The sequence below is a fragment of the Hyperolius riggenbachi genome, chromosome 6 (assembly GCF_040937935.1).
Source record: "Hyperolius riggenbachi isolate aHypRig1 chromosome 6, aHypRig1.pri, whole genome shotgun sequence".
NCBI lineage: Eukaryota > Metazoa > Chordata > Amphibia > Anura > Hyperoliidae > Hyperolius > Hyperolius riggenbachi.
In genome coordinates, this window is record NC_090651.1 from 377,131,583 (window position 1) to 377,146,165 (window position 14,583).

Below are 14,583 nucleotides of genomic sequence, written 5' to 3' on the forward strand. Positions count from 1 at the left end.
CCTGACCTGTCTTGGATCTGTCTTGTGTGTTCTTTGGACTTCACAGTGTTGTTGCTCCCAATATTCTCTTAGACAACCTCTGAGGCCCTCACAGAGCAGCTGTATTTGTACTGACATTAGATTACACACAGGTGCACTCTATTTAGTCATTAGCACTCATCAGGCAATGTCTAAAGGCAACTGACTGCACTCAGATCAAAGGGGGCCGAATAATTATGCACACACCACTTTGCAGTTATTTATTTGTAAAAAATGTTTGGAATCATGTATGATTTTCCTTCCGCTTCTCATGTATACACCACTTTGTGTTGGTCTTTCATGTGGAATTCCAATAAAATTGATTCATGTTTGTGGCAGTAATATGACAAAATGTGGAAAACTTCAAGGGGGGCGAATACTTTTGCAACCCACTGTAAAAGTTTTTCTGGCAGAATGCAACTTCTGAGCTCAGGGTAGAGAGATAAAAAGGTCAATAATGCATGTATTTAAAGTCTGGGACACTTAATAAGCTGTTACCAGGCATGCTCAAATACCAAGTTCGGATGAAATCTGAATAGGTGTTGTTCGGATTTCATCCAGGTAATTAAAACACCTGTGCGGGTGGGTGAGGGGGGTTAATCTTACCCATGAGACGTCTTCTTCGTTCGTCCCTCGGCGCCTCCCACGCTGCATTCCAATCCGGCATCACGTGATTATAAACACGTCCTCCTTCCGGGTTGATGGAGGAAGTGTATAGTCACGTGACGGCGGATTGGAACGCAGCGTGGGAGGCGCCGAGGGACGGAACGAAGAAGACGTTTCATGGGTAAGATTAACCCCTCCTCGCCCACCCACACAGGTGTTTAAATCAACTGGATTTCATCCGAACTCGGTATTAGAGCACCCCTAGCTGTCACTGTCTGATTAGAGACAGAAAACATTCAATCTACTTTGCAATTGTTTAAATATAAAAGTAAACCATGGGATACTTAAAAAAGGTCATTTTTAAGAGTAGGAGGATAAATATAATTGTTTATCTCATAAGTTTATTTTCACCTCAGGTTCACTTTATTAAAGTACAATTTTTAAGAGGTAACAAACAATTGTAAAAAAAAAGTCAGTTTACGTGATTTGAGTGTATTATCTCATCACTAGTAAAATGTCCTGCAGAAAATCCCAGTGAAAGCAAACAATATTTATTTTGCAGATAATGATGCTGAAGTTCTCACCACAGAAAAGCCATCAAATCCCACAGCTCATCCAGGTAAAGAAAAACATTTTTTAGGTTTCGTAAAAGAAAAAAAGCCTTAGAAAAAAAGTGTTTTAATAGCTTTACTAGCAAACTCTATACAACTTTTTGTGTTTTTGCTAAATTGGAATGCCTTTTGCAGTCTAGAAAAATGTTGCGTAAATAAAACTACTTTTTCCAAATTAATTTTGCAGAAATTCCTACTAATCCAATCTACATCCAATCCAAGACAACTGTGGTCCCACCTCCAGTCTTAAAATCATCAGGTATTATTACATTATGAAGAAATCTGATCAAGGCACACAACAGTTATCAGCTGACCCACTAATGGTCAAAACCCTCCCAACCATAAAACCTAAAGGTAACATGAAGTGAGAGGAATATGGAGGCTGACATTGGCTCATGAAACAAATATTTTGTCCAGCAATCTGACTTCATACAATTTTTATGTTCACTTATCACTCTGAATGCTGTTAGAACTGGTCCTGTTCAATATTGAGTCAATATAGGAGGTGGATGGAGTGACCTTGGTAAAAAGATACACACAAGAGAAAGTCAGGAGCCCAATATGGTGTAAGAAAAATTAGGTACTCATAAAACCCAGGATGCGTAATATCAACCACCTTCATCCCGTGTGGGGAACACCTTTCCCGTACTCAGGTTAGTGGTCTCTCAAAAATGTGAGACTACTGTCTCTGTCCTCTTCCTATAATTGTAGGTTTGGGGGATAAGAGGTGCCCAATAGGTTATAAAATAATTAAGACCAATATATAAGGTAAGAGACATTTTGCTTTGGCAATGATAAATGAATTTGGTCGTACCAATAAAGCTTTTTTTGTATTTGGATTTGGACTGCTCACCTAGAGATGAATGTCTAAGCTGTATGCCGAACAAATTGTTTTTCTGTGCAATAAAAGCTTAGACATTTATCTCTAGGTAAGCAGTCTCTTATCTTTTATACTGTAATTATTGTATAACCCATTGGATTTCTCTTATGCTGGGTACACACAATGCGATTTCACACTCGATCGACTGGTAGATCGATTATTTTCAACATTTCCGTTTGGGTCTCTATTGATACATCGGTCAATTTTCTAATGGCAAGTGTGCAAAATCGACCACTGTATCAATCGAGGCTCGATCGGACATGCCGAAAATAATCAAAGGATTCTGTCCATTGAGCAGGAAATCACATTGTGTGTACCCAGCATCATACCCACCTACAATATTTGACTTAAGCTTTTCTTTAAATTTGCCTTAGATTTATCTATGATGTTTACACGGGGATGTCCCTAAATTGACTACTTGGATAGAAATTTGAATGATAAATGATTCTTCCTTTTGCCTCAGATCTGCTCTACCCATATGGAACCTCAGATGACACCATGAGTCCAAAATCAGATGATGGAAGTTCACCATTAATAGGTCTTTCCACAGATGTTCCACTTTTTGGGAGAAATCGCACTTTCCTATATGTAAGCATGGTTCTGGAGTGCTTAATACTCTCAAATTAAGCAGTTCTTAGATTCGATACTTAACCCAAAATGTTTAAAGGATAGCTGAAGTGAGAATAATTTGGAGGCTGCCAGATGTATTTCCTATTAAACACCAGTTGCCTGGCAGTATTTTTCAGCGGAAATAGGATTAACCACCTTAGCGGTATGGACGAGCTCAGCTCGTCCATTACCGCCAGAGGGTGCCGCTCAGGCCCTGCTGGGCCGATTTTGTTCAAATAAAAAGCAGCACACGCAGCCGGCACTTTGCCAGCCGCGTGTGCTGCCTGATCGCCACCGCTCTGCTGCAATCCGCCGCGAGCAGCGGCGAAAGAGGGTCCCCCCAGCCGCCCGAGCCCTGCGCAGCCGGAACAAATAGTTCCGGCCAGCGCTAAGGGCTGGATCGGAGGCGGCTGACGTCAGGACGTCGGCTGATGTCCATGACGTCACTCCGCTCGTCGCCATGGCGACGAGGAAAGCCAAACAAGGAAGGCTGCTCATTGCAGCCTTCCTTGTTACTTATGCTTGCCGGAGGCGATCAGAAGAACGCCTCCGGAGCGCCCTCTAGTGGGCTTTCATGCAGCCAACTTTCAGTTGGCTGCATGAAATAGTTTTGTTTTTTTATTTAAAAAAACCCCTCCCGCAGCCGCCCTGGCGATCTCAATAGAACGCCAGGGTGGTTAATGTGGTAATTTTAGGACAATCAGAAGACTTCAAAAGTATAGTAAATCAGAGAATGCAGGCGTTTACCGCAGTTACCAATCGGGAATTTGATTTCTGCATAATAGCGTACATCCGCAAAAAATAGTGGATTCCGCATTCTTTTTAAGGTTAATCAACCTTATTGACAGATAAGAATTAACATTATGCAGAAATTGAAAATTCCAATTTCTGTGGAATTCTAAAGAATCGGAAAGTAATGTATTGGAAAGTATACATTTCATTGGAATCAGAAATTGGCATTTTCGACCATCCCTAGTATCCACACCAAAATGAAAATAGCTACAGATGGATTTTAATATCGGTCACTGGTCTTGACAATGTTTGACAGTCTAGAGTCCTTTCCATGAACATTACACCTCACCTTTGTCCCTAAAAGAGATAATTAGATATCACAGTATGAATTGGTTATTACTGCATTTGGCAAAATATAACCCTTTCCTTTTTCTTTTTCGCAGGTGGATAATAATGGATTGCTGTCCTTCCGTTCAGCCATCTCACAATACGTACCGCAACCCCTCCCACAGGCTTTTGGAAACCCCTTCTTGGCTCTGTTTTGGTCAGACATAAATAACCAAGTAGCCGGTGATATATTTTATCGTCAAACCACCGATCCTGATCTGCTGTCTCTGGTCACCTCCGATATCCACGCCTACTTTCACAATGTGACTTTCACAGCTCATTGGGCGTTTGTAGCCACCTGGCACAGAGTTGCATATTATGGCTCAAACACCAACAAGGTAAGAAAACGAATGAATGGTCATTAAACCAGATATCTTTTTTCGTCTCTCTCTTTTGTGTCAGGGTTCCTCTTTTATGCTCCATACAGCCCACCCTTTTAGTTTGATTTATAAAGGTGACGTCTCTACATCAGCCAGTTACTGGACATATACTACCATGGCTTAGAGAAGGCACAGCTAGATGACAACTTTGTTGGGCCTGGGAAGGAGCAATGTAGGATGAAGCTCAAGGGAATGTAGGACGTGGAGCTTTTGGGGTTCTGGGATGGGCTGTGGTGACCTGTCACTCAACCTCCTTCCAATGTTAGCCTGCAGATGAATCCAAGGGTTGTAGAATGGGGTGAAAAAGAATAGTGTAGGTAGGAACAGTACAGAACTGCCCAGTAGTGGATTGATGTGACCCTCTGAATTAAGAACTTCCATAGGTAAGGATGGGACAGTGGATTGCAGTTTAAAAGTGTATCCTCCTAGTAGGGAGATGAAAGTGCAGGAAAAACCAAAATTGCTGAACATGGCTTTAAATTAGGATTGAATATGATTTTCTGTCAACGCTTAAAGAGAACCAGAGAGGATTAAAAAAAAAAGCTTTTATACATACCTGGGGCTTCCTCCAGCCCCATACGCACGGATCGTTCCCACGCCGCCGTCCTCCGCTGCCTAGATCCGCCGGTACCGGGTCCCGTCATTACCGCCAGTCGGCCAGGAAAAGGTTATATTTTGCCAATTGTCCGCATCACAGGGGCTCCCTCCATACACTTACGCTTGCGGCTGCCTACTGCGCAGCCGCATGCGTAAGGGTATGGAGGGAGCCACTGTGATGCGGACAATTGGCCGCGTCCGCCGGAAGTGACGGGACCTGGTAGCGGCGATAGAGGAAGCGGAGGATGGCGGCGTGGGAGCGATCCAAGCTTATGGGGCTGGAAGAAGCCCCAGGTATGTATAAAAGTCTTTTTCTATTTTTACTAATCATTCCTCTCTGGTTCCCTTTAAGTCTGTCCAACTTCAGTGCACAGTTAAGTTGTCTGTCCTAAATGCTCCTCCTCTCTGCTTACAGGTGAACACGTTTCAGGCTGTGCTGAGCACCGACGGCAATCAGACATTCCTCCTCTACAATTATGCTGATATTCAGTGGCCAAGTGTGACAAATGGTTCTATCAAGGAAGGACGTACTGCCCTGGTGAGTATACCCATTACCGGCTGAGTTAAAGTCATGGCATTTATAGGTGCCTTTTGACAGCAGATAAACCATTTCACAATTGGCAAAAAAATGTGGCATTGGTGAGTGAACCCACATGACTCATTGAACAGAAGTTATTTAATTCATTGGTAGCTTTTTTTCATCATAGAACATTTTTATTAGGTAAGTATAAGTCTTATAACGGTAACAAACATTTCAGTTTTTTCTTGTAATAGATACAATGTATAAAGAGAATCATGACATGAATTCTGAAGACATACAGGATATAAAATACAGTAAAATATAGTAAACCATATTGCTTTGGTCTAATATTTAAAGCGCTGGGGAAGAAACTATCTAGTCTCACTTGGGCGAGATGTCTACAATCAATTGTTTTAGCTGGACATGGCAAGACATGAATGGTAGTATCGAGACAGAGAGCCATATGGGCTCACGATAATAGTTGTTAAATTGGATATAAGAAGGAGTGGACTCGATATCTCAATAGGTAACAAGAAAAATAACATCTACTGTATGAACAGAGAAAAGGGAGAGATAAAACTTAACAGAGTATAACAACCAACTTATCTACTTAAGTCTGACATTGGTGTCAATTTCCTTTGCAAACCAGTATCTAACCGATAATGTGGATGATTAATTTGTATGGTGTATCCAGGGAGAGGGAGGAGAGAAGATATTTTGGTCTCCTGAGGTCCTACTCCTGATTTTTTGTTCCATCGAGAGATTACTGTTGACCAGAGATATTAAGTGGTGAATACTGATCTGGTCCGCAGTTTTCCAATTAGAGGTTATTATGGAGAGAGCTGATAGCAGTGTATGTATTATTAGTGGTTGAGTGTGAAGAGGAATATTTTCCAGGCCCACTAGTAGTAATGCTAGTTCGGGAGAGATGTTAAAGGTGTTTAAGATGGAGTTTTTAATTAGAGATTCGACTTGAAGCCAGAATCTTTGAATGTGGGGGCATTCCCAAAACATACATAGAAGGGTTCCAATATTGGAAGAGCAATGCCAGCATAAAGTAGAGCTTTCAGATGAAAAGGATGCAATTCTCTTAGGAGTTAGGTAGCATCTACACAGACCACTTTCCGTGAGAGTTCCAAGTGGGAGTTGTTTTTGGAAAATGTTAATATCTTTGAAGTAGCGTACATTAAACATTGTTCTGAGAAGTGAGCATTAAGGTCATTGGACCAGGCTAAGCCGTATCTCTGTAAAGGAGAAGGAGCTTGGGAGATGAGAGCATTGTACCATGCTGAAATACCTCCCTTATGCATTTCTTTGTTGTTTAGCGTGGTTAAAAGTTGGCTTGGGAATTGAGGTAGAGTTATTTTTTTTTTGTAGTGATGAGATCAAAAATTCTATGGAAGGTGAAGAGTTGAGATTGGGGTAAAAGTGTTTTTCCATTATTCCCTGTATTCTACAGGCCGGGCTTAACAGTGGATTCAACTCGGGATACTACACAATCCCAGGTTCTATGACTCCATCTATAAGGAATATATCATCTACAAGTAATGTCAATGTACCCGGGCGTTGGGCATTCAAAGTGGATCAGTTACATCCAGAAGATATCACTGGAAATATACGTAAGTGTACACTGTTTTCCCACTCCTTAGTAAAGAGCATGTGAACCTATTAGGTGAGTTTTGTATAATTATTTATTTTATATTAAATGTACCAATATATATTTTTAATTCAGCTTTTGACCAAGAAATATAAATATTGAATAAAGACAATTTGCATCCACTTTTGTTTATATTTAAAAAAAAAATTACATTTAGTAAAATATTGCCATTGGAACACCTAAGTGATATTTCCCCACCTTGTCAATAAGATACCCTTTAAAGGGAACCTAAACTGAGAAGGATATGAATTTTTCCTTTTTAAAAAATTCCAATTGCCAGACTCCCCTGCTGATCCGGTGTTTCTAATACTTTTAGCCACAGCCCCTCAACAAGCATGCAGATCAGGTGCTCTGACTGAAGTCAGACTGGATTAGCTGCATGCTTGTTTCAGGTGTGTGATTCAGCCACTGCTACATCCAAACAGCTCAGCAGGACTGCCAGGCAACTGGTATTGTTTAAAAGGAAGCATCCATATCCCTCTCAGTTTAGGTTCTGTCACGTTCCGTAACAACTAGTGAGGACAGAGAGTGACTGATCTCCGGAGATCTGCAGTATCGCCAGAAATACAGATATACCTGATTATAAGTGATCTGCAGTCTCACCGATAATCCGATATATATGCTAACCTCTGTCCACCCAAAATGGAGTGTAATGATTGGTGCAAACAGTAAATAGCGTATTGCTCTGTGGCGAGGGCCCACAGAGCACAGACTATTGTCCAGCGGCAAGGGCCCGCTGGCGGGGATGGTCGACAAGCAGGGGTCGGCAATAGGTAATCAGAAATACGAGGTACAGAATCAGGAGGCAGAGGCAGAGTCTTGAGGGCTAGCCGGGGTTCGGCAATAGTGTTGGGCGAACAGTGTTCGCCACTGTTCGGGTTCTGCAGAACATCACCCTGTTCGGGTGATGTTCGAGTTCGGCCGAACACCTGATGGTGTTCGGCCTTTTAAGTTCGGGTTCGCCCCGAACTTCTGTATGCCCCCGAACAGGGCCGAACAGGGCCCCTGTTCGGGCGAACAGGGCCCTGTTCGGCCGAACAGGCCGCAATACGGCCCCCCTATGGGGTCGCAGGCATAAGGGGGGAGCATGCCCCGATCGCGGGGGGGGTCGGAAATTCCCCCCACCCCCTCCGCTAGCGCTCCCCCCTCTGCCCGCTTCCCCATAAAAAAAGTTTAAATCAAGTTCAATAGTAGTGTACCTGGGCTGGTGGCATTGGCTGGCAGTGGAGTGAGGAGGAGGAGGAGTCCGAGTAGCAGAGTGACGTTGAGGCCGGGCAGCGGGCGGTTCAGCGCTAGTACCCTTGTGGTACTTCCGCCCTTTCTCTGACCTCACGTCCTCTGCATACGAGGGTACGCATCACGCGTACCCTCGTATGCGTCATCACGCAGAGGACGTGAGGTCAGAGAAAGGGCGGAAGTACCACAAGGGTACTAGCGCTGAACCGCCCGCTGCCCGGCCTCAACGTCACTCTGCTATTCGGACTCCTCCTCCTCCTCACTCCACTGCCAGCCAATGCCACCAGCCCAGGTACTATTGAACTTGATTTAAACTTTTTGTATGGGGAAGCGGGCAGAGGGGGGAGCGCTAGCGGAGGGGGTGGGGGGAATTTCCAACCCCCCCCGCGACCGGGGCATGCTCCCCCCTTATGCCTGCGACCCCATAGGGCCCCCAAAATGGGCATGTTCGGGGGTCCCATTGACTCCCATTGAGTTCGGCGTTCGGGCCGAACATGCCGAACATCTGGCCCATGTTCGGCCTGTTCGGCCCGAACCCGAACATCCAGGTGTTCGCCCAACACTATTCGGCAACAGAGATCAGAGATACGAGGTACAGAGACGGTAGGCAAGAGAGTGAACGAGGGCACAGCAAGGTAGGCAACGGGTAATCAGATAGGCAACAGTACAAAAGGATTAGACAAACTCAGAGTCGAGAACAGGCAAAAGATCAAAGGCACAGGTAAATACAATTGTATATTTCTTCCAGTACTTATATATTGGCGTAACCAATATATAAGTATACTGTGGATCCGAGAGCTAGCACAGAGTGTGATCGCTACAGCGGACAAGGAGAACTGGCAGTCTGCTGCTTAAATGCAGACTGTCAGTCCTGGAACCCCCACCCCCCTGATGAGGTCAGCAAGGGGCGGGGAGTGCCTCAGCAGGGCGGATCAAGGCAGCCTCCTCCTTAGGGCATAAAGGGCCTGACGCTCCGTGCGTGAGCGCGTTGCCCTGCCCTGAGATGAGGACATGCAGCTGGAACGACCGCCGGCGCTGCCAGCTGACGCGGGCCGGAAGTTCGGGGATCCGGTGACGTCAGAGCCGAGAGCGGCGTCCACACTGCCAGCCGCCGGAGGGGTGAGACTATGCCTGACATTACCCCTCCCCTGAGGCGTGGTCTCCGAACGCGCCAATGAAGGTTTATCAGGATGGGAATCGTGAAATTCCTGTATGAGTTCTTGTGCATGGAAATGATGTGCTGGTACCCAGGATCTCTCCTCAGGACCGTATCCTCTCCAATGAACCAGATACTGGAGAGAGTTCCTAACAAATCGAGAGTCTAGTATTCTCTCGACCTCATACTCAGGCTCACCGTCTACAATAACAGGAGGAGGACCAGAGTCCACATGCACCGCGGGTTTCAATAAAGACACATGAAATGTTCTTACCCCACGCATAGATTGGGGTAACGTTATCTGATAAGATACTTTATTGATTCTTTTAGCTACCGGATATGGACCTACGAATTTAGGCCCAAGTTTAGCTGATGGCTGCCGCAAAGCGATATGCCGAGTGGAGATCCAGACAAGATCCCCGGGAGAGAACTCCCACTCGGGTGAACGCTTTCGGTCAGCCTGTTGTTTCTGGAGGGAAACTGTTTTCTTTAAATTGGCATTCACTTCCCTCCAGCGAGATCTTAACGTCTCCTGCCAGGTTTCCAGGGCAGGAAAAGGAGAGGAACTGACAGGAAGGGGGGAAAACCTAGGAGATCTCCCATTAACAATCTGAAAAGGTGAAAACCCTGAGGAAGAGCTCCGAAGATTGTTGTGGGCAAATTCGGAGTATGGTAAGTATTGAACCCATTCCGTTTGATTGTCTGCCACATAACACCGGAGATACTGTTCCAGTGACTGGTTCACCCTCTCTGTCTGACCATTGGTCTGAGGGTGATAACCAGACGAAAATGAGAGCGTGATTCCTAGTACTCTGCAAAATTCCTTCCAAAATTCCGAGACAAACTGCACCCCCCTGTCAGACACTATATTCTCCGGGACCCCATGAAGGCGAAGGATGTGGATCACAAACAGATCTGCCAGTTCCTTGGCCGAAGGAAATTTTTTCAATGGCACGAAATGAGCCATTTTAGAAAATCGATCGACAATAACCCAAATCACCGTGTTACCATCTGAAGAAGGTAATTCCCCTACGAAATCCATGGATATGTGAGTCCAGGGCTCGGAGGGTATGGGTAGGGGTTGGAGGGTACCTACTGGAGATATATGTGAGGGTTTGCTCCGTGAGCATACTGTACAAGAGACAACAAACTCCTCGACATCCCTCCTCCAATTGGGCCACCAGACACTTCTAGATAACAATTCTCTGGTTCTGGCTACTCCAGGATGACCTGCCAGTTTGGATGAATGAAACAGCTGTAACACTTGTAACCTAAACTGTAAAGGAACAAACATCAGATCAGGAGGTTTTCCTGCCGGACTGTCTGATTGATGAGGAAGAAGAACAGAGGCCAGATCCTCCCTTGAGTCTATACAAGCCAACACCACTTTCTCTGATAAAATTGGATCTGGTTCAGAGGGCAATACCGATTCTATGTCAAAGCATCGGGAAAGAGCATCTGCTTTGACATTTTTGCTTCCCGGTTTAAACGTGATAATGAAATCAAACCTGGAAAAAAATAAAGACCACCGTGCCTGTCTAGGATTTAACCTCTTAGCCCCCTTCAGATACTCTAAATTCTTATGATCCGTATATACTGTGATCACATGTTCTGCCCCCTCAAGCCAGTGTCGCCACTCCTCAAAAGCCAATTTCACAGCAAGCAATTCCCTGTTCCCGATATCATAATTTTTCTCTGCCTCAGAAAAATTTTTCGAAAAAAAAGCGCAAGGATGGAGTCTTCCCTGTGACCCGGTGTATTGTGATAAGACTGCCCCAACCCCAATCTCAGATGCGTCCACCTCCACGATAAACGGCCTGGAAGAATCGACGTGATGCAGAATGGGGGCGGAACAGAAGGCTGTCTTAAGGCTTTGAAAGGCGGAGATGGCCTCGGAAGACCAATTGACGGTGTTAGCCCCCTTTCTTGTCATATCAGTAAGAGGGGCTATCAAAGCGGCATACCCTCTTATGAATTTTCTGTAATAATTAGAAAAGCCCAAAAACCGTTGTAAGGCCTTCAGCCCAACCGGTTGAGGCCAGTTCAATACAGCCGTGACCTTGCTGTTATCCATTGATAACCCGGAACTAGAAATTATATAACCTAAGAATGGTACCTCAGTGACCTCAAACAAACATTTTTCCAATTTGGCATATAATGAATTCTCACGTAATTTGAGCAAAACATACTGAACCTGTGACCGATGTTCCTTGATATCATGAGAAAAAATCAGAATGTCATCTAAATAAACGACCACAAACCTCCCCACAACGTCCCTGAAAATGTCATTAACCAGCTCCTGGAAGACAGCGGGGGCATTACACAGGCCAAAAGGCATGACCGTATATTCGTAATGCCCGTCCTGAGTGTTGAACGCCGTCTTCCATTCGTCCCCCTGTCTAATTCTGACCAAATTGTAGGCTCCCCTAAGATCCAACTTAGTAAATATCTGGGCACCGGTGACCTGATTAAAAAGATCGTCGATCAGGGGAAGCGGGTAACGATTCTTAATCGTGATTGCGTTGAGAGCTCTGTAGTCAATACAAGGACGTAGCCCACCATCTTTTTTTTTCACAAAAAAAAAACCCTGCCCCAGCGGGTGACCTAGAGGGTCGAATGAACCCCTTTTCCAAGTTCTCCCGGATGTATTCTCTCATGGCCACTTTCTCGGGACCAGTGAGATTATAAAGGTGACCCCTGGGAGGCATGGTTCCAGGTCTGAGTTCAATCGGGCAGTCATACGGTCTGTGAGGTGGCAGTGAATCAGCAGACCGTGGACAAAACACATCGGCATAAGATACATAAGGCTGAGGGAGGCCCTGAAGAACTAAATGAGTAGAACGAAGCGGGATTTGGGAAATACAATGCTCCTGACAGTAGGATGACCAGGATAGTAATTGCCCAGAGGCCCAATCAATCTGTGGGGAATGCAGACGTAGCCATGGCAAGCCCAAAATAATAGGACAGGATGGCATTCTAATGAGATAGAATCGTAACTTCTCACAGTGTAGAACCCCCACATTACAAGTTAATTCAGGTGTGACAGAGACAGGCAAACTATCCTGCAATTGTGAATCGTCAATGGCCGTGACTATGATATGCTTCTCTAAAGGAATGACTGGTATGCCCATCTTTAGAGCCAGATTAGAATCCATAAAATTGGCTGCAGCGCCTGTGTCAATAAAAGCCTGCAGTAAATAGTCTTGTTTATTCCAGGAGATGGAAATGGGTAATACGACCTTATCTCTGGGAGGTACAGAATTCTCGCCCAGGGTAGTACCTCCGACTAACCCTAGGCGGAGAAGTTTTCCGCCTTCCTGGAACAAACAGACGCGATATGACCTTTCTCCCCACAATAAAGACATAGACCCTCTTTTCTCCTTCTTAACTTTTCTGTCTCCGATAGTTTGGAGTGACCCAGTTGCATGGGCTCGTCAGAGGGAGGAGAACTGGGAAGACTCATGGGAGGCTGGAGTCGCATAATGGGTCGCTGTCTAGATGACTTGTGAAAACGTACCCTGCGATCGATCTTAATAGCAAGACTTATGGCCTCATCCAGGGTTCTGGGTTCGGGATGACTTAACATCAACTCAGATACGGAGTCAGCCAACCCAGTCAAAAACCTATCTAGAAGAGACTGTGCCTCCCACCTGGTGGAGAACGACCACTTGCGGAACTCCGCAGCATAAGTCTCAACAGAGTTCTGACCCTGTCTGAGTCTTTTCAATTTCATTTCAGCCGTGGCAGCAATATCTGGGTCGTCATATACCACCGCCATGGCTTCGAAAAACTTCTCAACAGAGGTAAGGGCCTCATGACCTAAGGGTAAGCTATAGGCCCAGGTCTGTGAGTTGCCCTGTAGGAGGGTCTTTATAAGCGTGACCTTTTGTAATTCAGAACCAGATGAAATGGGACGCATCAAAAAATATGACTGACAGCGATCTCGAAAGTTTCGGAAATCAGCACGTTCCCCTGAAAACGGTATGGGCAACGGCATCTTAGGTTCGACAGGTGCTTTAGGAGCGGGAACACCTGGCGCCTGCAAGTTTTGCACAATCTCTGTTAATCGGTTGAGCTGGACCTGCTGGTCTTTAATGGTCTGATCCAATTGAGCAACAACCGTCATCAGAGTATTAACCTGCTGGACCAGGGCTTCCATGTTAATTGGTCCGCTGTACTGTCACGTTCCGTAACAACTAGTGAGGACAGAGAGTGACTGATCTCCGGAGATCTGCAGTATCGCCAGAAATACAGATATACCTGATTATAAGTGATCTGCAGTCTCACCGATAATCCGATATATATGCTAACCTCTGTCCACCCAAAATGGAGTGTAATGATTGGTGCAAACAGTAAATAGCGTATTGCTCTGTGGCGAGGGCCCACAGAGCACAGACTATTGTCCAGCGGCAAGGGCCCGCTGGCGGGGATGGTCGACAAGCAGGGGTCGGCAACAGGTAATCAGAAATACGAGGTACAGAATCAGGAGGCAGAGGCAGAGTCTTGAGGGCTAGCCGGGGTTCGGCAACAGAGATCAGAGATACGAGGTACAGAGACGGTAGGCAAGAGAGTGAACGAGGGCACAGCAAGGTAGGCAACGGGTAATCAGATAGGCAACAGTACAAAAGGATTAGACAAACTCAGAGTCGAGAACAGGCAAAAGATCAAAGGCACAGGTAAATACAATTGTATATTTCTTCCAGTACTTATATATTGGCGTAACCAATATATAAGTATACTGTGGATCCGAGAGCTAGCACAGAGTGTGATCGCTACAGCGGACAAGGAGAACTGGCAGTCTGCTGCTTAAATGCAGACTGTCAGTCCTGGAACCCCCACCCCCCTGATGAGGTCAGCAAGGGGCGGGGAGTGCCTCAGCAGGGCGGATCAAGGCAGCCTCCTCCTTAGGGCATAAAGGGCCTGACGCTCCGTGCGTGAGCGCGTTGCCCTGCCCTGAGATGAGGACATGCGGCTGGAACGACCGCCGGCGCTGCCAGCTGACGCGGGCCGGAAGTTCGGGGATCCGGTGACGTCAGAGCCGAGAGCGGCGTCCACACTGCCAGCCGCCGGAGGGGTGAGACTATGCCTGACAGGTTCCCTTTAAACCTCCAAGAAAATTCTCAAAATTATTTTTAAGGTAGTTTTCAAAGTTATTTTAAAAAAGAAGTTAAACATTTACCGGTATGTCCTAGGA

General features: G+C 45.6%; 1 protein-coding gene across 1 annotated transcript in view; it reads left to right on the top strand.

Moving 5' to 3' along the window:
* The first annotated feature begins 801 nt into the window (after positions 1-801).
* The window catches only part of LOC137522293 (uncharacterized), a 45,192-nt gene continuing 31,410 nt past the window's right edge, over positions 802-14,583 (top strand). Inside the window, exons 1-7 of the mRNA XM_068242323.1 lie at positions 802-805; positions 1,187-1,243; positions 1,423-1,494; positions 2,579-2,703; positions 3,900-4,181; positions 5,236-5,358; positions 6,800-6,959. Coding sequence (XP_068098424.1) covers positions 802-805; positions 1,187-1,243; positions 1,423-1,494; positions 2,579-2,703; positions 3,900-4,181; positions 5,236-5,358; positions 6,800-6,959 — 823 coding nt within the window. The remainder of the gene's footprint in view (positions 806-1,186; positions 1,244-1,422; positions 1,495-2,578; positions 2,704-3,899; positions 4,182-5,235; positions 5,359-6,799; positions 6,960-14,583) is intronic.